The sequence below is a fragment of the Jaculus jaculus genome, chromosome 1 (genome assembly GCF_020740685.1).
Source record: "Jaculus jaculus isolate mJacJac1 chromosome 1, mJacJac1.mat.Y.cur, whole genome shotgun sequence".
In the NCBI taxonomy this organism is placed as follows: domain Eukaryota; kingdom Metazoa; phylum Chordata; class Mammalia; order Rodentia; family Dipodidae; genus Jaculus; species Jaculus jaculus.
In genome coordinates, this window is record NC_059102.1 from 55,621,802 (window position 1) to 55,648,818 (window position 27,017).

The following is a 27,017-nucleotide window of genomic DNA, read 5'->3' on the forward strand; positions in this document are numbered from 1 at the left end:
TCCTGCCACCGCTAACAAACTTCAAACTTATGTGCCACTTTGTGTATCTGGCTTTATGTGGGCACTGGGGATTTAAACCTGGGGCATAAGGTTTTGTAATCAAGTGCCATTAATACTAAGCCATCTCTATAGCCCTAGACACTTCCTTAGTATTTCTATCTAGAGTTTTAAGGCCCCTCCTCAAAGTCTCTAAATGTATGGCAAATCATTTATTACTCATTCTAGAGTCATATATTTTTATACCTCCCAAGGAAAACAAGAGGATCAGCAAAACCATCTGCAAATCAAGAGTTAAGGCTTTTCAAATTGTTGGATTTTTCTCTTTGGTCATGCTGCGACCTGCCAATATTTACAAGGTAAAGAAACAAAAGTTATTCTTCCATACCAATCTACGTAGACTTGAAACCTGTTCTAGGTTAACAGCCAGTCTGATGGATAAAGGAAGGCTATCTGAACTGTCTGTGATAACCTATTTTCTAGGTAATTTTTCTTCATTGGAGAGGAAGGAACTATGGAAAGTTAAAAAGTTCAAACCAGAAGGTTCCATGGCAGTTGGGAAGAGAAGAACAGACAGGGTGAAAAGTGAGGGGAGGGGTGAGTACTGAAAAGGATGGAGTTAAAGACAGACAGTGATACCCCAGAGGGAGAGACACTGGAAGAGGTTAAAGGCACAAGCTAGAAATAAATAACAAATATAGGGCTGGACCCTGGACCTGAGGCCAGTGCATGACAGACACACAATAAATAGCTATTGAACTGATGTTAATCCAATCCAGAATTGGACAACAGAGCATGTGTTTGGGAAAGGAAAAGTCTATTCTTCCCCAAACTGTAATAGCAATTTTCAAAACAGCCTAAAAGGAATATTTCCAAGAGTTTATAGAAACCAAATGACTTCAAGCAAGAAAGTATGAGTGTTTGCAGTTTTGGAGAAAAGAAACTTAATTTCTGCAGAGTCAAAAGCATGCACTTGAAAAGAGGGAAAATTCACCATAAAGAGGATGTTCAGAAGAAAAATGAGAAAAATCTGGTATAAAGAGTGTCACTGAGTCTGTTAAATAGTAATAATAGAGAGGAAATCGAAGCGGCACTGCAGATGCAGTTAGGCCACTTGTTTGTTTATTTCCAGTGATGTTGAAAAAGAAAAGGCGGAAGCTCAGGGGAAGGAGGAGGAGTAAGACTGGATTACAGCAGCCTACAGAAAGAAAAATGAAGGCATCTGGCCAGCAGGTGTGCGCTCAATGGGGTTCAGGCAGGTCCTCACACACAAAACCGAGAAGGAGAAGCAGAATGGCAAAAACTGCAAAGCTCTCCAAGAAGTGAGAGAAACATCAAAGACAAAGGAGTATCCAGGAAGGGAGAGAATGAGAACATAAGAATGTAGGTAGCAAAGATAGGAGGGATCAGAGGCATAGCTATAAATAAAACACCTATAAAAAGAAAAACACCACCAGGCCTGGCATAGTGGCACATGCCTCTAATTACCATGCTCAGAAAGGTAAGATAGGTGCATCACCATGAATTTGATGTGAGTTTGTGGCCAGACTGAAGCTACAGAATAAGTTAGTTACAGAACAGCCTGGGCTAGAATGAGACTATGCTTTAAAAAAAAAAAAAAAATCAAAACAGGGCTGGAGAGATGGCTTAGTAATTAAGACACTTGCTTAGAAACCTAAGGACCCAGATTTGATTCCCCAGTACCCACATAAGCCAGATGGATGCACAAGGTGGCACATGAGTCTGGAGTTCATTTGCAGTGGCTAGAGGCCCTGGCATGCTCATTCTCTCTGTATCTGCCCCACCAATAATATATTTAAAAAAAAAACAAAACAAGCAAAACAAAAACAAAGCTCACCACCACCAACTCTCATAATTTCAAATACTGAATAAATAAATAAATGTTTTCCCTTCATTTTTCCTCTTTTCCTGAAAGATGAGACATCCACAAGCCAATCTGAAATTCAAAAACCCACTTCGAGGTTCACAAGTGACAGATCAGATCTAGAATACAGCTCCCAAATTAACCTAAACCCAATGGCATCAATGATGTCAACATGTCACCCAAAATATAAGAATAAGCAACTTTATTTCTCTAGATATTTAACAAGATAAAACATGGATTTAAAGGAGGAAGAGAATCTGGGACTACTACAAGGATAAGGTATTAAGTGAAAAGAGGACACTTCAGAGTAATGAATAAATATGTCTATTCTCTCTGCTTACAAGTGACTAAATAAAAAATTTTAAAATAGTGTACTAGCACAGGTATACACAGATAGATGTGATTTTTCTTTCCTTTTCTTATCATAGAACGTTCACTCACTATTCTGAAGTTAATAGACATAGATATAAAAAGAAGATGGTCACTAATCTACTCACTCATAAAACCAAAATACCTTCAACCCAATAGTCACAAAATTTTTCAAAACTACATGGTCTAACTCAGCATTTTTTTTAAAGTTATTTATTTTCATTGTCAGGTTATCAGTCTCAATGAAAATGCCTTAAATAATATGTGATTATGTGATTTTGGTTGTTTGGATTTGTTTTTGTTTTAGGTTTGTTTCTTTTTTTCTCTTTTTGTCTTTTCTTTTTTGAGACAAGGCCTCTTTATGTTTAGCCTCAAATGTATTAACTCTTAACTCTTGCCTCAGTTCTCTGAGGATCAGGATTACAGACATATTTGTTCTCTTTCTTTCTCTTTTTTTCTTTCATTCATTTATTCATTTTGAAAAACAGGGTCCCACTCTAGCTTAGAATAACCTGGAAATCACTCTATATCCCAGGCTGCCCTCAAACTCACAGGCATCCTCCTACCTTGTCAGGCTCCCAAGTGCTGGGATGACAGGCATGAGCCATCACATCTGGCTGACAGACATGTTTTTAACAATAGGCAAGATAACACAGATATCTAGCGAGAGCTTCCTGTTCTCAATAATAGAGAACAAGACCATCTCCATCAGGAATGCTGGCATCCTGGATTCAGAAGACAAGATCAAGCGAGAGGAGAACCAGCTCTTCCTTACCTTATGCAGTTGGTGCATGCCTTCCTGTGGGAAGTCTGCAGAGCCCATGGTTGGCATAGGATGTGATACGCTGGGAGGTCCAGGGCTTGGCCCCATCATGCTGTGGACTGAACCTGGGGATGGTCCTGGTCCTGGACTAGGCCCCAGAATTGGCCCAGGGGAGGGACCAGGCCCTGGTGAGGGCCCAGGGTGGGGCATGGCAGCCGGGTCTGTGGGTGTGGACATCGACTTCTACCACCGTTTTCGTCAGCAGAGTGACACTAAGCTGGTGAGGACACAAAAAGGAAAGAAAGAAAAAGGTTTTAAAAATGATGTTAGTATCAGTTGTGAACATCTGATGGTGTAATTTCTGTAACTAACATCAAACACAACTGCCCTGTCTACTGCAGATGTTTGAATGAATGTGATATATGTCCTCCTGTCCCAATCTTTATGAAAGCCACTTGTCTAAAAAAAAAAAGCATACACATATTCTAAAGGATTCTCCTGAAAGATATAAATCATCCAAAATACAAAAAGACGCACTGAGAAAACCGAAATTTAACACATAAGCACAATCTAAGCAAGTCTGAAGTTCCTTGCTAAAGACAACAGGTGCTCTCCATTATAGACTGGCTTGAGCACCTTAGCAGTCACTAATGCCCCACCCTCCTAGCGACCAAGCCACTGAAATAGAAAAGTCTTTAAAAAGTATCCAACCAAAACCCATTTTTGTAAGCCAAAAGGCATTTGAAACTTCCAAGAGAATTCTAACTTAAAAGGGGAAAAAAATGCATTTCATCAGTTGAGAATGAAAGAGAAATATCAATTATAGAAAAAAGGAGACAGGATGCTAGGAATCAGACAAATATGGGCTCCTATACCCACATATACAATTACTCGATAAGTTCAGTGGCACTGCCCCTTTTGAGATTTACATGCCACAGTACATGTAAAGAACAGCCTGACCCAGCAAGCAAGCGTTCTTTAGCCTTATGTCCCCCCATCTCCACTGGACCTCAGGTCATGAGAAGACATGGTCTTCCTCTAGGTAGGTGACTGAACCAGAGACCAAGTGGAGAGTTCAGGTCTCTGAACAAGGATCCTGGTACAGCTGTCATGATTACCAAGTGGGGAGCTAAACATGGGCATTTGGTGTCCCAAACCCAGCAGAGCTCTCCTCCATCTCCCACCCTCCAAGCCCTCTTGACAGCCCCACTAGGAACGGCCTCATGGACTGGATGCAACTGCACCTTGGATATGAAGTAATGTAAGTAAACAAAACTGTGTGCTAGGGGCTGGGGAGACAGACCCACTGGGAAAGTGTTTGCTTTACAAGCATGAGAACCGGTGTTCAATTCCTAGAACAACATGAAAAACAAAACAAAAACAAACAACAACAACAAAAAAAAAAAAAAACAAGAGTGGTGGCTTATCCTTTTAATCACAGTGCTGGGAAATCACAGAAAGAAACCGGGACTCACTGGCCAGTCTAGTCTAGTCTACTTGATAAGTTCTACACTACTGAGAGATATTGTTTCAAAAAAAAAAAAAAAAAAGAACCATTGTTGGGGATTTAGCTCAGTGTAATGGGTTCCGTCCACAACATAAAAGAAAAGCAAAAACGGAGGGAAAGAGAGAAGGAGAGAGGAAGAAAAGAAGGAAGGGGGCAGAGTAAAGGGAGGATAAGGGAAAAAGAGGGTAATCAATGACTGAGGAGTGCCTCCACACTCACACACACCTGTGCACACACAAGGGTGTTTTCCACATCCTCTCAGGGCTGGGGATAGCTCAACTAGTGGAGGGCCCATCTTGAACGCGCAATACTCTGGCTTTGGTGCCCAGCACAGCATACAGACAGGTACTTCCAGCACAAAGGAAGTCAACGGATGAGGATCAGAAAATCAAGGTTGTCCTTTGCTACACAGTGAAGGAGGCCAGCCTGGGCTACATAAGATCCTCCCCCCCACCAAAAAAAAAAACAAAAAAAAAAAACATGATCAATGACCCCAGCAAGGTGGCGAAAATACCACTATGATAATAAATCTCCACATGCTGGTGCTATTATCTTAGAAGCACACACCTGTACACTCAGAAACATTTTTTCTTCTGTCAACTTCACAAAAGACAGAATGACACACCCTCCATGATTTGCTTATCCACCACCTAGTGAAAAAGATGGAATTGGACTGTACCAGCAGAGCAGGGCTTTTCCACAGTTAATGAAAGGAGAGAGGCAGTTACAAAAAGCCACCTTAGCTCCATTCCTGGTGAGATGCGATCACCAAGTCTCCAGAGTTTGAGGCCCATGAAGGCAGAGACTTGCTCTTCTCCACTCTTGTGTCCCCAGCACCTCCAACCTACCTGTGGAAAGGGTTCAAAACTACCTTATGATTAACAACAACAACAACAAAAAACTACCTGATGATAGCCAAGGCCTAGGGGCTGCAGGGAAGCTGAGAGAGGAGGAGTGCTAAGCATCCAAGGCTAGCATGGACCACATAGTAAGTTCCAGAAATGCCTAAGCAACAGCGTGAGACTCTCCCTCAAACATGACGATGAAACCCCATAAACTATCTAACTGCAGAAGAGCTTCAAGAGCAAACTACTAATGGATCCAATTGAATTTATAAATTAAAAACTACAGAGTAACAAGTGTTTAAGGTATAGTTTCATAAATCTTTAAAGGTAGGCAAAAATTTAGGCCATTTTGATAAATAAATAAGGGTTAAGATAGTAATCAGGTAAAGGTTATATTATCATGATTTTAAGCAGGGGCTCCAAGGTGGACTCAAGACAGAAAAAAACAACCAGGAAGACTCTAGGGTGAATTGTGGCCTTGAAATCACTAGAGAGCCAGATGTTATTATTTACTTTTATGTGATTAACAAGCAAGCAGAAATAACGTGGGTTTTTTTTTCTTTTTCTTCTTTGTGTTCCACCTCCCTTTCACATAAACACAAACATGTTCAGTCAGCAGTTTAAATTTAGGAAGGTGACATCAGTTTATGGGTACTACAAATTAATATGTTTTTTCATATATATCAAAGTAATATATCCTTTTATTTTTTGGTGAATTAAAGGAAATTTCTTAGTTCCTGTTATGATTTTCCTTGAAATGGGCTTCATGAGGTATTTTGGAAAATACAAATGTGAACCTGGAAGATGCAAGTACTCAGGTTAGCCTGGCAGTCCAGGGTTTCACATCTAGTATACATAAGCCCATTGCGCTCTTTTCATCTGGGAATCTCAGAGAATGTTATAATTACTCACATCCAGTCCCATAAAAGTGCTCCTCTTCCCCGCCCCTTTTTCTGTTGTTAAAGGAAACTATTAAAAACTTCGGTGGGGGGGGAGCATATTCAAAGGGAAATGGAAAATTATGGGCCTTTAAGAGGAATGTTGAAACAGGAACATGTTCCATAGGAAACTACGTAATAAGAGAACCCTCAAACTCATGGGTGTAATGACTGTATGTGGCTAAGAAACTGCAATTTAACTCCATGCCACGTAGCTAATGACTGGCAGGATCTGGACTCTCGTAGAACTTGAACGTGGTACTGGCTGACTTCCAACTGGGAAGTCTAGAGACCTGGGTTCTGTCTTAGGCATACTGCCCTGGGAGAAGTGCTTTTCCCCCTGAGTCTCTTGGCTTTCCTCTACACATAGGATGGGAGAATCTCACAGGGCTCCTCCATCTATCAGATTTGGTGCCTACTTCTCCACAAAGCATCTCAAAAACTTCATCCAACCCTGTGCTTGGTAGAGCTAACAATGGAACCTCCTGCCAACAGTAGGACTGTCTCAGAATTTCTTCATGGTTTTCATTACCCAAGTGTACCCAAGAAGAAGACCTTGCAAAGATGAAGCTGGTTGCCACAACTTCTTTTTCTTTCTCTACAATTCTAGTGGCAACTTTACTTTCAGATCAAATGCACAAAGACACTTTCCTGCAGTATAAACTTGGGGGTATAAATGACAAAGGTGTACATCTCAAGCTGAGCAGATATTATCACTACCTCGGTGTTGGTGTGGGTAAGGCTTAATGTCTAGGATTGGCAGCTCTGGTTCTGCCCCTGGTATCTCTATAAATGCCGGCCCTTTTCTCACTAAAAAGAGGATGGGAGATGAGGTGGTGATGAGGAGGTGGGCACATTACCACAGAGGGGGAACAGCCCCAAGGGCTCAGACCCAGTGGTGGAGTTTGGAACTGGCCAAGTGATGAAACTCAATCTGTTTTGTATTGTGGGAGGGAGTTTTACATTGTCACAGAAAAGAACAACCTGTGCCACAGCTAAGTGCCTCACACAATGAAGAAAATGTGCCGGGAAGCACACAGCTACAGAGGCATGCAGGGCAGCCCCTTCCTCTCCCCACAATGCTTCCTCAGAACACACTCCCTGAGGGCCAGGCCACTGTGTTCTGATGCAAGAAATTCTCAGTAGTACACCCTGTCTTCTTTCCACAAGGGACATTCTTGCCTTTATAACTAGGGAGTGTGTGCTTTTAAACATAAAAGGCCCTGGCTGTACTTCTCATAACTCCAAACCCCATAGTCATCCTCACTCAAAGTCTCCCCCTGCCCTCTAGTCAGAAAGCCTAGGCATCTGCATATTAAAAGCAGTTCAACTGCATTTGAAGGATCACCACTCCAACTATGAGCACCTAACTAAACAGACCCAACTGTCTCACTGCCATCCAAGGAAGTTCCAAAGATCCCCATGCATGTGGCGAGACTTAAACACACCTCTCTATACTTCATAATAATTTTAGTCACTGGAATTGAGGGGACATTTTGTTAGGCTCTCATTGAAAAGATGAGTACAGCATGAGGCAACAAGGAAGAGAATGACTTGTCCAAAGTGAAATAGCAAATAGGAACAAACTCTTTAATAGAACATTCTATACTCTGACCCTCAGTGCTGTTACACCAACCAGGCCAGACACCAGACACCTACTACAGACAGGCCTACCACTAACCATCAAGGCTACCTGAGCCCTCTACTCTTCCCCTAAGCTCCTACGCCACAATCACCATCACCACCTCCATCTTTTCTTTAGTGATTTGGAGAAGAAAGGGACAGAGACTCTTAGGGAAAGCCAGGTGGAGGAGCTCATTAGCTGGCTAATCCTAGATTTTCACCCTTAACCATACTGACTTAGGGATAACATGTAATGCTATCTACCCACCACAAGTGCTCTTCCACTAAGCCAGTGTAGATATATAGAAAGTGGAGGACAATGAAACAAGACGGAAACAGGAGAGGTGCTTTGCACGGACCAGGATTTAACTGTGACACTATATTAATTTATCAAGGGACAGAGAAGTACAAAGAAGCCCTAGAGAGAATGAGATGAAGATAACATTGCAACCTGAAGATGTCCCAATGTTTCATCAAACATCCAAAAGGTTGGGGCTGGAGAGATTGCTCAGCAGTTAAAGGCGCTTGCTTGCAAAGCCAGACAGCCTGGTTTAGATTCTCTGTACGCACATAACACCAAATGCACAAGATGGCACAGGTGTCTGGAATTCACTTGCAGTTATCAAGAGAATGGCTTGCCCATTCTGCACTCTCTTTCTTCCTCTCCCTCCCATCTCTCTTTGTATTTTAAAAATCCAAAATGACCTAATTCTATTGTGTATTTTCAGCCTTATTGAGTGTCTAAAGCAGAGGAGTTACCAGAGAACAATAAGGTTGAAAATAAAATTCAAGAGTGTTAGCCGGGCGTGGTGGCGCATGCCTTTAATCCCAGCACTCGGGAGGCAGATGTAGGAGGATCACCGTGAGTTCGAGGCCACCCTGAAACTCCATAGTGAATTCCAAGTCAGCCTGAGCTACAGTGAGATCCTACCTCGATAAAAAAAAAAAAAAAAATTCAGAGTGTTAAACCTGGGACTCTGGAAGTCCCACAAGAAAGTAATATTTATAAGCAACAATATGAGAAAAGATAGAAGAGCCTTCTAGACTAGTATAGATGCACTGAACACGGCTTCCCACAGCAGTAGCACTAAACAGCTCTGCGGGGAAGGACAGCTTCCAGCTTACAAGGCAGAAGGAAGGAGGGGACTCAGGGAAAGCACAGTGAAGGAGGTAGGGTTACCTTGAGGTCTAGAAACGCAGAACTTTCTAGAAACAGGAAGAGCTGGAGAAAGCTCAGAAACCTTGGCAACACCACTGAAATTGGTCTGCACTTTAGTTCTTAAGGACCCCTGGGAGAGCCAATCTCTTTCCACTGCTCACTTTCTAGAAAGACTTTGAAGACTAGGTTAAAGATGAACTATCAGAAACAAGAAATAGGCCTATCCACAGCCCTAAGAATAGCTCTGTCTTCTAGAGTTTTCTGGCTATTACAGGAGAGTGATAAGGCTCCAGAGATAGTTAAGATAAAGTTCTTTTAAGAGTTAACTGTTGATTCAAACATCTCCTCTGACCTGAAAGGCTGACTCTTGTTTTCTGCATAGCCTTCTCAATAAACAAACTGATAATTCCTCCACATGAAGTAGCAACTTGTCTAGGACTGGGACACAGCAGTGTTAAGTGTTGATGGAGGAGTGAAATATAGGTAATAACAGAAGTGAAGATAAAGGAAAACAATCTACCAGGAGCTCCTTGTGTAGAGGCCAAGGTTTACATAGATGGTGAAAAAATTGCCAAGGTCTACATGGCTTCCTGACCTGAAAGGTGAAACTCTGAACCATTTACAACAGGCTTTGTAATGTGGGTAAAAATCACACTGGGCTTAACGCAAATGTAAGTTGTTCCCTCAAAGTCCTAGAAAAGCATTGAAAACACATTTTCATGGTTATTCATGTCAGTTTGCCATTCATTTCAAAGTCAAATATGTTTTAAAAAGTGGTTGGATGAAAACTTTGCTCTGTTCTCTGGCTTTTGTGAGCCCTCCTTCATCCTTCAATCAGGGAAACAAATTTAGGAAGTGCCTGACTGCTGCCCTGACTTTAAACAAACTGCCTTGGGACCATCCCTGCCCAGAGTCAGACCTGGCAAAAGCTCTGGAGGAAGCTATGCACACAACAGAAGAAGACAACAACCTCTTCTGTGCTAATTAGTCCCCTGTGAGCCCCAGATGCAGCCTGCACAGGATCCTGGCTTCACCCTCTCACCCGGGCAGATACCTCGCATTACTAACTTACAGGCGTCCACCTGGGACCCAGCTGACACTGCCCTCGTGAGGACCAACATTCCCACACAGGAAAACTTGTGTGAAAAAAAGGTGTCCATCAGAAAACTCCAAGTGCAAGGGGTCCCTCAACAAAGAAGCACTTCAGCACCTCTCATTTGGGACTCAAGTCTATTGGTAGTTGAAGAGGAAAGCATAGGTTAACTAAGTCTGAAATCCTAGTGAGCCCAAATGGCTACTGGCCATAACAGAAGCCAGCAAACCAAACCATTAAAGCTAGTTGCAGGCTGGGACAGCAGCTTAGTTGCTAGATGCTTGCCTAGCGCACACAAGGTCGTGAGTTGATCCCCAACATTGCAGAAACCTGGCATGGTGACTCATATCTATAATCCCAGAATTCTGGAATTGGACGCAAAAGAACCCAGTAGAGGCAAGATAAGACGTTTAAGGTCATCCTTACCTGCAAAGACAGGCCAGCCGGGGCTATCTGAGACCCTGTCTTAAAGAAACAAAATTTAAAAGCTTGTTTCAAAGCAAGACACCCTGAAATGTAACCATTCATGCATATTTACACATATGTCTATCCTTCCCAGATTGTATGAGGCTCTTTTCCAAAGCAACTTCATTTTGGGTTGGTGATAGGAATCAATAATATTCTGCTAAGACAGCTTTATTCAAACACTAAGCATATAAGAGATATGAAATGCACACTTAGAAGTTTCTGGTTGGAAGGCTCACTTAAACTTTGTAGTAATCCTCAACCAATACATTTATATGCTGCATGGTAATTCTTTTGCAAGGCAAGGAATCGAAGCCAGGGCCTCATACTTGATAGGCAAGTGAGCAACTGCTAAGTGGTACCCCCAACCCAAAAAAGTAATATTCAACACGGACTTGTCCTGACTTCCATAGTAGCAACAAAAATTCAACAGTGAGTCAGACATGGTAGTACACACCTTTCTTTCATTTCAGTGCTTAAGAACCAGAGGTAGAAGGACCACCATGAGTTCAAGGCCAGACTGGGACCACACAGGTCATCCTGGACTAGAGTGAGATGTTACTTCAAAGACACACACACACACACACACACACACACACACAAAATTCAACAATTAACTCTCTCCAAATCCATTGCAATAAGAATGGATAACAGCCACTCATAAACTGATCTATCATAACTAGATTCACTTAGTGTCTTTGGGTTCTGTTTCAGTCAGTATCCTCATTACTGGGACAAACATCCAACCAGAAGCAGCTTATAGGAGGAAAGGATTTATGTCTGGCTTATAGATCCATGAAAAACACCATGAATGGTGGAAGAAGCTGACTCACATTCATAAATACAAGCAGAGAGAAATCATCAAAAGCAAGCAAACACCAAACACAAGCAGCCAGCAACTCAAACTGCTCTTTTCACACCTTAGGGCAGGACTCAAGATCCACCCTCAAACACACCTTAGGGCTGGACTCCAAGATCATCCCCTAGTGACACCTCCAGCCAGGCTGTTTGAGACTCAAGTTACTCACTTAATCAAAAATACCTCAGCTCAGTTCCTTGTCACAAAATAGGTATCATAGAAGCAATGACAAGCCCAGTTTGAGATGAAGCAAACAGGATATTAATATGAAGACACATTGTGAATTATTATATACAAATAAGGATTACTGTCAGGATCCCTCTAACAGCTTCAATTTCACCCTGAACTTGAATACAAAATATGCTAGATTAATCTAAAATATTGCTTTGTTCATGAGTCAGTGCCCTTGGCTCAAAACTTCTGAGAGACAACCTCCAACACACAACAGATAAAAGATTCATGCTTTTGCCTAGAAGTCAAATCTTTGTACAACCTTTGGCTTTGTCTTGTAAAAAATTCTCCCTCCTGGGACCTATTGCCCCAGGCAACCAGGTCAGAACAGGTACAGTGGTCTTCCCACAGCTTGTTCAGGCTTGGCTCCTGTGATCTCAGGCTTTCTTCAGATCTGAGGGAATCAGCATTCACCACCCCCAGCCCTACCCTGCTCTTCTGCAACCCTCCCCCTCCTAATAAGACCTTATCTGCCCCATCAACTCCGATGAGCTTGCTAGCTGTGACCTTTCTCCACCACAGGGATTCAGCAGTTCCAATTACTACTCCTGTGTTTAAATATTCAGGTACATTCTGGAAAACACATCCATTCTAACTTACTATTGCATTTTTTAAAATATTTGTTTATTTATTTGAGAGAGAGAGAGGAAGAGGCAGGAGAGAATGGGCACGCCAGGGCTTCCAGCCACTGCAAACTCCAGACACATGCTCCACCTTGTGCATCTGGCTTACGTGGGTCTTGGGGAATTGAACCTGGATATTTAGACTTCTCAGGCAAATACCTTAACCGCTAAGCCATTTCCCCAGCCCCACTGTTGCATTTTTAAAATTTTTTTGAAACAGAAATTTGGACTTTGCTTAATGGCATTTTAGCACAGCACCATAGCAAAACAAAAAAGTCATTACAAATATTTGCAAAGCTCTTACGTGCCCTGTTGCACAAAGCATGGCGGAATATGGGAGAGGGCTTAACTCACATTCATTTTCCACAGGAAAGGCTGATGTCCCAGTGGGATGGCAAAGCCTGGATTCTACCACATCAAGCAGGTGAAGAAATACACCATGACCCACAATGACAAAAGCACAACCTAAGACAAACTGACGGAGAATTCCCCTTGGATAACTCATGTTCCACTACACTTTATATGTCGATTTCTTTTTCATTTAGATTTGTTTCTCATCTTTTGAGTAATTTTAACCCCCAAATTCAGTTTTTAAAAAGAAGAGATTATAATTATACTTAATGGTTTTTAAATGGGACGTTTTAAGCTTTATTTCAACCTCTGTGGACTCCATCAATTTACAAGAGTCAGCCAGGCCATATTTAAATTGAACCACTTTCTGAAGAGTTTCTCAACAGATGATGAACATAGATTGGTACAGGACCAATGTTTATCCTGATGCTTGTCTGTCTAAAGATGGAGTATTTTGGTATTCTTAAATGCTTTAAATCATACAAAATTGTAGCCTGGTTATACTTGTCAAAATGTCCCATATGACTCCTATAGCCCGCTTAAAAAAAGGAAAAACACAATTCATACTAAGTGTTGAATACAAAGCCAGTGTGGTGGTGCACGCCTTTAATCCCAGCACTTAGGAGGCAGAGGTAAGAGGATTGCTGTGAGTTTGAGGCCACCCTGAGACTACATAGTGAATTCCAGGTCAGCCTGGACTACAGCGAGACCCTGCCTTGAAAAAAAAAAAAAAAAGAGACTAAGTGTTAAATACAAAATAATGTGGTATGAACCCAGAAGGTCAGGAATGTACCACTTATATCAGAAATTGAAATATTATACTCCATATCTAAAGCATCATTCCAGGTGAGTGAATTAATGAGGTATTTCTATTCAACCTTAAAAAAAAAAAACTGGGCCATTTGGCTACTGTATTTCATCAGATCAGTTATATGGTTTGCTAAGGTATAATTAACTATTCGAGTATCTGTAACTACATTTTTAAAACTTTTATTACTTAAAAGCTCTAATAGATCCTGATCACTGTCAAGGAAAGTGCTGTACTAACATGGAGAAATAATAAAGTCATAATAAACAGTAATAGAGCTGTAAAATTTCCCAAACCCAGACTGCAAGATCCCATTTAACTTGGTGATAAATATCTTGAGCAAATAAATATGCTCTTTCATAAAAACATTGACAGAACATAGCTTTAGATTCCTATGTTCTCTGGTAAGTATAAAGTCACAACTTTCTGGATAGAAAAAAATAAACACCTTAGGTCTTCCTAAATATTTTATCAAATAAATCACCACCATCTCTATTTTCTATTCCCAATTACTTATGGTGTGACTCATGACTTATTAACTGGCTAGGTATGATGGCTCCACAGTAAAAACTTTTCCAATGATAGAAAAATATTCAGCATCCTTTACTAGTCTAAAACACAGCATCTTTTCTTAAAGGGGGGGGGACAATTTAAAAGTTGTATTCTTTTACATTAAAAATAAAAACAATCAAGGGCTGGAGAGGTGGCTTAGTGGTTAAGGGCTTACCTGTGAAGCCTAAGGACCCCAGTTCAAGGCTCAATTCCCCAGGACCCATGTTAGCGAGATGCACAAGGGGGCGCACGCATCTGGAGTTTGTTTGCAGTGGCTGGAGGCCCTGGCGTGCCCAGTCTCTCCTCTCTCTCTCTCTGTCTATTTCTCTCTGTCTATCTCTCAAATAAATAAATAAAAGTATTTTTTAAAAAAATAAATAAAATAAAAACTATCAAAAGAAACATCCAAATGTGGCTTGTCCTTGTCTGAATCCTCCCATAGTAGGCAAATCACCATCTATGTCTTCCCTTAAAATCATCTTGACCAGAAACACTAAGTATCAAAACTTCCGGTTCAGTCAAGGTCCACTGGCACTCCCTCAACTTGCTAAAACTGGGAAGTGGGGCTTAGAATGGTGTTTGTGATAAGTCTGCGGGCCCCATGGCAGCATGTCAAGATGTCATAACTTGTGACTTATTAGAGTAGCAAAAGCTGCTGACCTAGGAGAGTATGACAAAGGCCTTGTTTACAATGGTCTTGAAGACTTCTAAAGGATAGGAAAAAAGCATGAAAACACTGAGTGACAGTGCCAATTTCATAATTCATGGGACTTTTCTGTTTACAGCCATGCTCCTTTAAGAAGCCTTTAAAGTGAAATGCCAAAATATTGCAGTAATATTGAAGAGTATCACAATTACCTTCTATAAAAGATGAACTTTTACACCAGACTATAGAATGAGTTATCTTAATCAAAGAAATAGAGCTTGAAGTCTGGTAAAGGGTTGCTTTCTAGGTAAAATTCTAACACAATACAAGAAGCACACTGCTTTTTTTTTTTTTTTTTTTTCTGGTCAATTCTGAGCCTCAGGTGTTGGTCAAAGGACTTTTCAAGAAACTTGATGAGAAATACTCAAAAACCACTTTAAAAAAGGAACAAAAGAAAAGATCTGAGGCTGCTTTGAACAAGGTCTGTGGTGAGTGTTTTCTGTGAGGCACCACAGTGCAGCGAGTGCCAATGCTGGGCTGTAAGTGATATAACTCCCAGGAGAAAAGCTGTATTGAAGGAGGCCCTCTCTCCCTCACCCTCAAGAGTTGACACCCCAAATCCCTGGTCCATTTTAAAATGTTCTCTGCCAACATGGTACCTTTCTTTATTACCCCAAACATGGTGGCTGGACCTCTGCCCTACAGGGTTTTATTTCCTCAGTCTACTTTCTCCAGTGTCTTATTTAACAGGTGTCTCTAAAACCCCCTTTCCTATTGTAACCATTTAAGTTTTTTAACCTTTTTTTTTCATATTGCTTTACTTTTCTTAATTTTCTCTTAGTGTATATGAATTGTATCAAACAGGACTAATTATCACATGTCCATACATGTTTATAATCATATTTGCCCCTTCTTCCAAGGGCCCCTACCTCTCCCAAAGGCAGAATTTTCAAAGTGAGCCAGCAAGCCAAGAAGAAATGGGCAATTAGAATCCAAAAGGAAAAAGTGTATCTCTATTTGCATAACAATGCAGGCTGAGTTAACTCTACCACACCTCCTAACCCATCTGGAGGGTGCTCTGAGAAGCAGCCAGGAAGCTTCACAAGTCTAAAGTGGTCAACAGCTTCAGGTAGGGCCCCCAAAACTGGTGGGGAAATTTATGAAAACATCTGAATGTCCATCAGTATATACACACATAACACAGCATATATACACACATAATATGGGGCATTGCTTCAGAACTCAGTGGTTTGTGTCTTGAAAGGTTGGATAAGACTGTGCAATTCCAAAATAATCCCAAAAAGTTCACACAAAGGAAAGCATACCCCCAGATGGAAATTCACAAAGTCCTTTGAAATGGAAGTTTGAAATTTAACTCTGAGATGTTAAAAATCAACACACGATATAATGAACTAAGGTGCGCCCTTACTGTCTGAACATACAAAGGAATATAGGCCAGTATAGGACCTGAAAGGAGACAATGATGACACCTCTCCAAAACATGACACACCCAGTAGCTCAGCTCTTTCAAATGCACCAAGCTTCCTCACACTGAGGAAGAAAAAAGGAACCAACCTAGCAAAACTCTTCAAAAGTTATGTAAACAAAGGAGGGAGAAGCCTAGTGTGGGCTTTGCACCCATGTGCTACTAAAATTACATAACCCTGGGTGCAGACATTGAATGAGGAATGGATTCTGCACTCCTCCACTTCCAAGCCTTCCTCCTTCCCTGAAAACACTCAAAGGCCTGGCCAGAGCGAGTGGACAACTTGGAATATTTATTTTCTTGGAGGAGACGATCCCGGGAGAGTTGGAAGCACATTTAGGCCCCAAGTTTGAATGTGCAACAGCGGCAGGGGGCCCGCGACTCACTCTCTCCCAGACCTGGAGGGGCAAAGAACTGACAAACGGCCGGCGGCCAGCAAGGCCTTCCTCTTCCCCTTCAAGGTGCCTCCCGCCGGAAAGTTTTCCACGCAATCGATCCGGAGGGCGAGGAGCCCAGTTCCCCCGCCTGCCTGACTTTGCAGCAAAGGCGAGCCGGAGCCCCGAGGAGGGGAGGCTGGCAAGGAAAGACCTAGAAAGCCCCGCGCTCGGCGGCGGCGCAGGCTCTTACCTGGGGACGCGGAACAGGCAGCGGCGCGGGACTGGCGGAGCCCGGCGGAGGCCAGGGCAGGGGAGAGAGCGGGTCTGCCCGCCGCAGCCTAGGCCGGCGCCCGCGGCTCGGCCCCTGCCGCCGCCGCTTCCTCCCTCGCGCGCGTCATGTCACGGCGATCAAACATGTCTGTGCGCTTCGCCGCCGTGACTTCCTGATTCCCCGCCGCTCGCGCGCGCGCCACGCACTCACTCCACACTCACAGACACACGCACCGCCACCCCCACCGACCCTTGCCAACCACGACCAGACCTCTCGCCGCGTCCTCGCCCGAGCTCCCGGGAGGGCGCGGGCGGGAGCCGCTGCCAGCGCGCCGCTCGCCACGCACTGTCCCGGCGCTCACAGCGCACACTCACACTCGCGCGCCGTCACACTCGCGCCAGCCCCGAGGGCGCGGGGCCGCGAGCCGCGGGAGCCCGCCGCCCTTCCACCCCTCTACCCTACTTAGCTGCCCTGCCAAACTTTTTTTTTTTCCCCTCCTGCTTGATCCACGTCCAACTTCCCTCCACCGCCTCTCCCCCACGTCACCCAAGCAGCCCCACGCTCACCACCATCCGCAGCAAACGGCAACCCGGATAAAAATAATGTAATCCAGGCGGCGGAGGCGGGGACGAGCGCGCAGACACTGGCACAAGGCGATCTCTCCGCTCGAACCGGAAACTGGTCCGAGTGCCCGGGCCAGAGAACGGGTGTCCCCTGGAGTCCGCACCGCTGCGCCCCGCCTGCCGCGGTATAACTGCGTCCAGGCTGTGAGGCCTGGTGCCGGGCACCCGGGGGCACTGTGCTAGTGTGCGTCCAGTGGCTGGAGCGCGCCTAAAGGCCGGCGCGCCGGACGGGTGATTTAGGGTAGTGCATCGTGACACCTTTGCAGATGGCATGGCCTTGTTTTGCAAAGGCAAAAGGAGGGAAGACTACCGGGTGGAGGGGGATGGCAGGAAAAAGAGCTAAACTAGGTTGGGATGGGAATAAAGCAAACTCGAAAAGCAGTCAGCGAGAAGAAGGAAGAGGTGCGTGTCATCGCTGGTAGGAGGCTCCCACCCAGTCTCCCCGCCTCCCTCCTTCGCCACCCCTTATTCCCTCCCCACTGCAGCCCTTCCCCTTCCCGGGCGAACGCCACCGCTGCCACCGGGGTACGCGGGTCCTGTTGTGACAGTCAGGCAGAGAGGATTATCCGGATCATGGCCTCCCTAGCCCGTGGCCGCCGTGGCTCTCCCGGGTCCCAGTACGCCTCTGACACGCAGACGGCCGCGGGCGTCCCACGACCGCAGCTCCCGCGGCGTCAGCCCGGTGAAGACGCGAAGCGAAAGAAAACAAACCCGGGGAGGGAAAGGGCAGAATAACGGAGCCCTCTGGGCACCTCTGACCTCCTCTTCTGGGGATTCTTCCCACCCCTAGCAGTGCGATCCAGGCTGGACACCCCGAACTTCAAACATCCGAGCCCGCGCTGCCGCCAGGTACTAGACAGGGACTCTCCATCGCCCGGGGCACAGCCCTCGGGGCAGCCCTTTTGCCTAAAGGCCTGTCTACCAGTCAGGGTCTCCATCGCCGCCCCAGGGAACCTGGAAAGTGGAGGTGACACCTCCCGGTCCCGCAAGGCACTGGCCTCGGCGTAGTGGCCGCCGCCGCCGCCGCCGCCGCCGCCTTCCCAGCGCGCCAACCCCGGCTTCTCGAGCCGAGATCCGTCGGCGTCTCACCGCAAGCCGGAGCCCTTTAAACAAGTCCCCAGGAAGCCAGTGGCAGCCGCGGTTCGTTGGCACTCTGCCGCCAGCCCGGGCTCCTCGCCTTCCTCTCCTGTTCTCCTTCCAACTCTTCAGGGGAGGATTGCTCGGATGAAATGTCGCCTTTCCATTCTCCTCTTAGGACCCTCAGCCTTTTCCCCCTCTGGCAGCCACACGCCCTCCCCCGGGGCTTTTCAGGGTTGGGGGTGAGCAACCTGGCCGGTTGTGTGTTGCAACCTTGAGTTGGCCGCGCATCCCTGCCTGCCTACCTGCCTACCTGCCAGCCTACTCGGGGTCAAGGCTCTGGTTTGTTGGGATTTCTCCCCGTTGCCTTCCTGGAAGTAGTCATTGTTACTGTTATGATCAGCTCAGCGAGGTGCGGTTGAAACTTTCTCGTCTCTTCCACCGTCGCCGGGGAGCTGTCGTTAAAGCATTCCACCTGAGGCCCGCGGGGAGGAGGAGGGCTTTTTTGTTGTTGTTGTTGTTGTTGTTTGTTGTTGTTTGTTGTTGTTGTTGTAGCGGTCGGCCCGCCTGTTTGTTTTGGTCTTCGTGCATGCACAATCAATAATAATTAGGGTAATAATGAATAATCCGGGGCGCAGGCGGCGCAGTGCCGGAGGGCTGCGGCGGCGGCGGCGGCGGCGGCGGCGGCTGCAGCGCGGAGGCCGGAGAGAGGGAAGAAAGGAGAAAGGAGTTGTAAGTTATATTTACCTTGCTCGCGAGGAGTGTGCTGGCTGCAGCTTCCCTCTCTGAGTCACCCAGAGTACAGAAACAGAGCGAGAGAGGACTAGATTATGAATATGACTTCATTGATGACAGCCCGTCCCCTCCTCTTCCTAAACTCGGGCTCCGCCCCGCGTCCCACCCTCGCCGCCTCCGCGGGCGCCGGAAGACGCGCCGCAGTTGGCCCCGCGCGCCGCTCCTCCCCGGCCGCCCGGGCGCGGGTTGGCGGGACGCGCCTGTCACTCGCCGGGCTCAGCGACTCCGGGCGCGCGGGGTGGGGGTGTGCGGGGAGGAGGGGGCGGTGTGCAAGAATGTGCCTCGAGACAGCTCTACTGTATGCGTGGATCCGAGTGTGCATGCGTGCGTGTGTGTGTGTGTGCGTGTGTGTGTGTGTGCGTGTGTGTGTGTGTCTGCTCGCTAGCTCGCTTTGCTCTCTCTCTCTTCCCCCCGCCGCGTCGGTGCCCGGAGCTGGAAAACTGCGCAGGACGCGCGGCCAGACCCGAGCCGGGCTGGAGTGGGGCGTCCGTCATCCCACTCCCGGGTGCCTGTCCTCCTCCATCGCCGCCGCGGGGTTCCTCCAGGGAGTCTGGAGGGGAGGGCAGCCGTAGTAATAGTGCGTAGTAGTTTGGGGGAACGTGGAGAAGCTGCTGGAATTTTAACTGTGCCTGCCAGCGCCAGCCTGCAGAGAGAGAAAGGAGGGGACAGAGAGGGAGGGCTCCAAGTGGCACCAAAGCTGTTGGTGGCACAGGGCCGGTCGTGGAAAAAAAAAAATAAAAGCATTATCATGCCAGCTGAAACTTTTTCATCCCCCCCCCACGCCAAACTCCATCCTCCAAGTCTGTCATTATAAATCTGCCTCCCCCCCCCCTAGTAAAAAGGGAGGAGGCACAAAGAACATGCCTGCCAAAGCTGTCTCTTCCTTAAAGGACTTCGAGCTTCCAAATGCCAGTGACAGAGAAATATCTGAGAGGCTGGGCGCCTTGTAAATCAATAAACCAGCCTAACCCCACGGTTTACTTCGTGGCCTTCTCGCGACACTCACCTCCCCTCACCTGTCACCGTCCTGTGAAACATACACAAAAGATGAAAAAAAAATCATGGGGGCGGGGCGGGGCGGGCGAGTTGGGAGGACAGCAAAAGCATGGGATCTGCTTCTGATTTAAAAAGGGAAATAAATCTCCTATTCTCCACTGACCTTAGTCTCTTCTCTCCCACCCCACATTTAAGACCAATTAAGGCTACAAGCTGCAATCAGCCTGCACGTCGCGGTTTGGAGACTTCATTCTTTAGTTTCCTTGAAATACAGTCCATTGGCAGGACCCCATAGGTCAGTGTTTGCTGAGACAATTTTATATTTAGTTTTATGAAGTGTGAAAGAATGTTAGGAGATTTTAAATCAGGGTCCTATTATTTTAGACTCAGATTAATGTAGGTGCTTGACTCTTAAAATTAAAACTGTTCCAATGTGGTTGTGTTATGAAAAGTATGATTTATCCCTTATTTTGTAATGTAATGGCTGAAATTAGTCATTCAAAGTGTCCTGTGACTATTTACTTGAGGATTTCCCCCCATAGAGTAAAATCCCATTTTAAGTCCTTGTATGCTTTTGCAGAATTGATTCTGTAAGTGCAACAGGGTCTGTAGGGCAGTTCTAAGGATGCTTAAAACTTTGGTGTTCCGTTAAGTTGAAGACAAGAAATGATGGGGAGGAAAAGAGAAATGCCAGATACTGCATGTGATCCTTAAGTGGCAAGAATTGTTTATGTCACTGGTCCACTGCCAGGGAAGTAGAGCCTGCAAGGGTGCCATTTTTCCCTATGCGAGCATGAGCAATCACACACCCTGTAGTTTTCTAAGGTACTGTTACTTGCTTGTTAAACTTTAGCTTCAACATTTTTTTAATCTATCCTAAAGAGAACCTCAGACAACAAAAGATTAAGTCTCTCAGGAGCTGGAATATAGACTGTACCCTGAACAATCTGGTGTAAGAACTTGGTTTTTTTTTTTTTCTTTTTTCTTTTGGCCTGAGGATAGGCCTGTATATATTTAAGTAGTGAATATGTAGTGAGAAATCTTAAAATTAATAGTGTAGTAAATGTGTAATATAAATACTAACTTCTAACTGCTTCATAGGTTGCAGCTTATAGAAATAGAGCCAAAACCTTATTGTCTATAATAACGTGCTTTAATGACAATGTTTATCTTTATTCATTAACAAGGATTAGTTTTTAAGCTTTAAGGACATAATTTGTTTCCTTGGTGTAGTAGTTCCCATCAGATACCCCATAAACTCATGGGTTTTGAGTGTTTAGTCTTCAGTTGTTAGCAATTTGGGATGTAAAGCCTTACAGGAGGAGGTATGTTTCTGTGGGTGTACTTAGGGATGTTATAGCCCAGCTTCCCCCTTGCCAGAACTCAACTCACTCTCTTGCTGCCTATTGACAGCTGCTAAGGCAAGAAGTGATGTCCAGCCTCTGCTCTACCATCTTTTCCCTACCATCATGAAGTTTCCCTTTTAGATGTAAGCCAAAATAAACCCTTTCCTCCCGCCTGCTGCTTTTTGTTGGGTGTTTTGTTGCAACAATGAGAAGGTAGCTACAGAACTTGGTATGTAAACTTAATGTGCCAAGTTTTACAATTTGATGATCTCACCCAGTATACATGTGGTTTGCTATTTAGCACAGGCCGGCTTCAAACTCACATTTATCCTACCTCAGCCTCCTGAGTTCTGGGATTACACAGCTGTACTGTCATGCCAACCATGACGATCTTTATTCCCTTGTTAATATGTGTCCTTTACTCCATTAAAATTCCACCTTCACCTGCCATGACAAGTGTTAGAAAGAGCAATTGTCTTTATAAGACAGAGAGCACATCAGCCATCTCTTCTGGCACTTTGTCAGAGAGAAAGTAAAAGAGAAACATTCCTTTTGTTATACGTGTATATTCTTCAGCTCATATAAAATATTCATGTGGTACTTGGAAGGCTTGGCATATCCACACATTAGATGCACAACTATGGGCATGGAAGAACATAACCTATCATTGGGAGCAGAGATTAAATATAGATATTGCACTCCCTTTCCCTCACGGTGGTCTAAGAATGCCTCACCTGCTTCTTTCAGGTCTTTCCTCTGAAGGTCTGTTTTGTTTGTAGCTTGTAGTGCAGCATGTAGGAATTTTATAAAAGAAAACTTAAACTCAGGGAAAATGAAAAGGCAGCACCATTTGTGCAGTATGAAAAAAAAAATAATGTAGAAGGTAGTGTGAGATACATTTCTGAGGTAGAACAAAATTTAACAACCGATGATGCTAAGAAAGAAAATGATGAGGTTTTTGTTTTGCAGAAAAATCACAGAAAAGTGAATATGGTTGGAGGTTAAAAGGATTCCAGGCAGCTGCACAGGATGCTAGATTCCCATGAAGCTTTTCTTTCTGGACTTTGATGAGTCATAATGTGTTCTCTGAAGTTGCTTTTCTCTTTCTAGTTTGGTATCAAGGGGTGGAAATCACTTTTTCATGTCTATATGGTTACATTCACTTGTTATGTAAGTCTGCTTTGGTAGATGAGAAGTTCTGTATAGAATAGATATTAAGTTTAAAACCTAGTATCTGGCTACAACACCCTTAGGAAGAAAATTCTTATACACAAAGTTAGGACATTCCTGGTCCAAACAGAAAAACTGTTAATGTAGATTAAAATGTTGCCAAACTTCAGACAGGAGCAGGTAAGACCATTTAGGGAATAAATACTTCATCTTTAGTAATAGAAGCTGAACTTTGACAAATTGAATTGGCTGACATCTAATGTAGTGTAGAGTTAACAATTAGCATGGACATTTATTGTAGAAATAAATGCTCCTTTTCCCCCAATGAACATTTTTGAAGAAAATTTTTTGTCTCTTCCTAATCATTCCTCCAAAATGCTCATTTTCTCCATTAACCTATCACTCTGTGGCTTAAAATTCCTTGTCTATTCCCAATCCATCTTGAGATAAATTTCTTAGCATGTCATTCAAGGCTGGGTACAGCCAGGTCTCTAACAGCTATGTTGATGACCACAAATGTTGTACTGTGGGAGACCTGGCCTACCTGCTAGTTCCTGTGGGACTCTGTTCATTACACTTCCCTCTGCCTGGTAGGCAAGTCTCAAACCCACACCTGCAGGACTCACCTATGACCTGTCATCCTTCTAGTGATCCCTCCTGCCCTCACAGGCAGTAAAGCTGCAGGTCCTACTCTGCTCCCATAGCAACCAATGTACCTCCATTAGAGCACTTAGCACTTTGATGTGATTATTTGTTTGGTCTCCTCCACTAGGTGGTTAGTACCTGGAGGGTATAGAACAAGTTCAATTCATCATTGAAACCTCAGCAATTAGCTAGATGCTTAGCACATTGTATATTGTTAAAAAAAAATCATTTTATTGAATGAAAGGATAAGAAATGGATAATAAAATTATCTGACATAGGGAATTTAGCAGGTCTTCACTATCAGTGATCATCATGTTAATGAAAAATATCAGTGAATGTTCAGAATCTTTTTGATATTTTGCAAACAGAAAGGACTTGAAATTTTGGGGGTTTTGATTTTGCTTTGTTTAAGGTCCTGGAAGTTGGACACTTCCCTCTTGTCATACATAGAGGATTGACAAGAGGTTTTGTTTGTTTATGTTTTAATCTGAAAGATTAAATACGTATAGTTGTGTACTAGAATAAGTTACAATTATAACAACAGCTCCTGTTTCTTTTTCCTTGAAATTACTTGCCAGAAGTTGTATAAGACATACACACATGTGTGTGTGTGTGTGTGTGTGTGTGTGTGTGTGTGTATCTCACTTCATCCCTTTAACTTGATGGGATGTATGACATCTCTTCTAGTCATATGCCATGAATTCTACACCCAGAGAATAGTGAGAAGAGGATTGCCACTGGCTGAGGTGACACTGGCACCCTTCCACTCTTGCATCAGCATTGACATCTCTTCAAGTCTTGATAGTGCCTCTAGGTTACAGGTTCCACCTTAAGTGGATTCATAGATGATATGACTGTGTCTAATTTTAACCAATCAACCCTCTTATTTGTGAAGCAAGTGGCTTACAAAGATTTCTGAAAAGAAATCAAAGATTGAGATGCCAATAATGCAAATGTAGGTGAAAATCAGAATCAAAATTGTCACTTTTACCTCTAAGAATTCTTTGCCATTCATGCCAAGAAGTAAAACAATGGGTTTAATTAGACCCAACAAGAAATTGGTCAAAATATCTACCATCACCCACAGCTACTGGAGATATAGACTTCTATTACCATTCACGATGAATTCCGACTTGAGCATACATTTCATCTTGAGATGTTCATTATGGGTCACATGATGTGATTAGCAAGATAATTAAAGTTCCTGTATCATCTTCACCTCATTCTTTCATCATTCCTTTTTTTTCATTTTGTACTTGGCATATTAATTCTGAACACATGTAGAATAAACAAATGTACATACATCATGCTTTCTTTTCTTTTTAGGTGCAAGGCAACTGTGATCAAACAATTTGGAGATGACTAAATGATGATGAAGTCAGAATTCTCTGGCTCACCTAAGTGACTCTTCAGACTGGAGTGGTATGTGTTGCTCATATAAAAACTATCAGTAATCTGTTAGTGGTGAAACGTCCTTATTTCATGATGGAGTTTTGCTGGGAGTAGAAGGTAAATAATCTTCAGAGCATTTCAAAATCCCCTGAAACTGTTCAAAATTCTGTGACCATGTTAATATGTATTTTCCTTAGTGAGTCCATATATTTCACTAGACTCCTGAGACGATCTCCACTGGAGAGGGTAAGAATTACTGACCAAAAGACCCTAGTAGGCTAAATTACCCAAGGGAACTTTCTGATGAGTGATCAGTCTTCTCCATAATTTTGTAAAACTCAATGTGTACCATTTATGCATCCAAGTAGGACATATTCCAGCAATACGTAAAAGTAGAAATATCTATTGAAATTACCGTAGATGACTACCTAAAGAATTTGAGATAAATAATTAAGCTTTGTGGAATAAAAGGTCTCTCCACAGGTAGGAAAAAAATATACTCCACAACATTATGACTTTATTTTAGCTTTCAATGTCGTTACCATATAGAGGGTGATGGACATACAAAACAGGGATGAGAAGTATGGGAGAGGGTTGAAAGCATATGTGTTCTGCACTGGGCAAGAAGCTGTTATCTCCCTTTCAGATAAACTCAGCAGTCACAGAGTGACTTCAGTGAGTGTTGGGCATGAAGAAGATGCTCACATTTCCTCTGTAACTATATATATATACAGCTGCTTACCTCACCAGAAACATAGTGATGTCTGTTGGAATTTTACTATTATAAAGACAATTTGGAGCCTTCTGATAACACTCTATCTTAAGGATGGGGGAGATGAGATCCTGTAGTAACATAATAGAATATCATAAAATACAACATTTTGTTGTGATTTCATACATAGGACTTGAGGTTTAGGAATATATCTGAATCTAAAGAGGTAAACACTCATACTTTGTCTATATTTTATTAAAATATATTAAACTATATGCCCCTTCCCAGGAGATTTCCTACTTACCTCAATTTTATGACATAATTTATCAATTTACACTATTAACTTTAACTACCATTTCCTAATATTTTACAACTCCCATGGCCTGTAGTTCTTAAGAACTTAAAGTCAAGAATGCTAAACTATTCCTTATGCAAACATTTAAAAATGCTAATTATTTGGGGAAAGTAATTAAATCCCAAAAGCATAATTTGATGATGTAGGTGAATGACTATTAATGCTCTCAAAAAGCCTTCAAATGCTGCCATTACTTATATTTGAGCTGTCAAAGATGATATGTTATAATCTTACTGTAAATAGTAACACAATAACTTCTCATAATGCTTACTGGTTTCAAAATGTGCATACCAATCTCAGGACTTCTGGTTCCAGCAACAAAATAAGCACAACATACTAGAACACACGGCTGAATGGATTGCTCGAGGCTAACCACACAGATCAGAATCTTGGTCCCCTCCTTCCCAGTCACTTCCTAGTATGCCCTCTACAATCCCATGCTGTTTACCTTGGAAGAAGAAAAGACTTAGTCCCTGGCATCACGTTCTGTGGCTCAGTGACCAGCATCAGCACTCAACTGAAGAAACGGTCCCAGCACCGTTCACTGTGTGTGATCAGACTTGTTTTTATAGACTGCAGCTTTCAAACTATTTTTACTCACTATTCAGGGAGAAATGTATTGTATATCATGACCCAGTCTATACATACTTACATAGTGGATTGTATCTGTCAGGATCCAACCAGGAACACAGAAGGAATTTGATCCACTCTGATGATGGAAAAACTATAAAATCAAATGAGATCTGAGTAGGAACAGTAAGAAACCATTATCTGCTCAAAGCTGGGGATACCAGCAGATCTGAGGAAGAACTATGAAAGTTCAAAGGCCAGGGTCTCCTGGAAAAATCTGAAACCATGATGATTTTAAGAGTGGTGGTCGAGATAAAAGTATTGCTGGAATGGTAGGAAGAAAAAAGGGAAAATATCTTGTCTTTTCTTTATTTAATTTTTATAATTTTTATTTATTTGTTTGCAAGGGAGACAATGGGCACCCCAGGGCCTCCAGTTGCTGCAAACATATTCAAGATGCATGTGCCACTTTGTGCATCTGGCTTTAC

At 43.6% G+C, this 27,017-nt stretch overlaps 1 protein-coding gene and 1 long non-coding RNA gene across 7 annotated transcripts in view; one reads left to right on the forward strand and one right to left on the reverse strand.

The window, feature by feature from the left end:
* The window catches only part of Smarca2 (SWI/SNF related, matrix associated, actin dependent regulator of chromatin, subfamily a, member 2), a 187,048-nt gene extending 167,617 nt beyond the window's left edge, over positions 1-19,431 (reverse strand). The window contains exons 1-3 of one of the 6 annotated variants that reach the window (XM_045145738.1): positions 19,296-19,358; positions 10,606-10,644; positions 3,027-3,291 (exon numbers count right to left, since the gene is read on the reverse strand). In XM_045145738.1, coding sequence (XP_045001673.1) covers positions 3,027-3,251 — 225 coding nt within the window. In that variant the 5' untranslated portion in view covers positions 3,252-3,291; positions 10,606-10,644; positions 19,296-19,358. Of the gene's footprint in view, positions 1-3,026; positions 3,292-10,605; positions 10,645-16,827; positions 16,911-17,414; positions 17,561-18,861; positions 19,067-19,295 lie in introns of those variants that run through there. The other 5 variants (XM_045145734.1, XM_045145746.1, XM_045145727.1 and 2 more) reach the window with 5 other exon arrangements.
* LOC123459368 lies at positions 18,199-26,990 on the forward strand. Its single transcript, XR_006636255.1, has 3 exons — positions 18,199-18,320; positions 24,827-24,922; positions 26,937-26,990. It is a non-coding gene; the product is annotated as an uncharacterized LOC123459368 (long non-coding RNA).
* Positions 26,991-27,017: the final 27 nt, after the last annotated feature.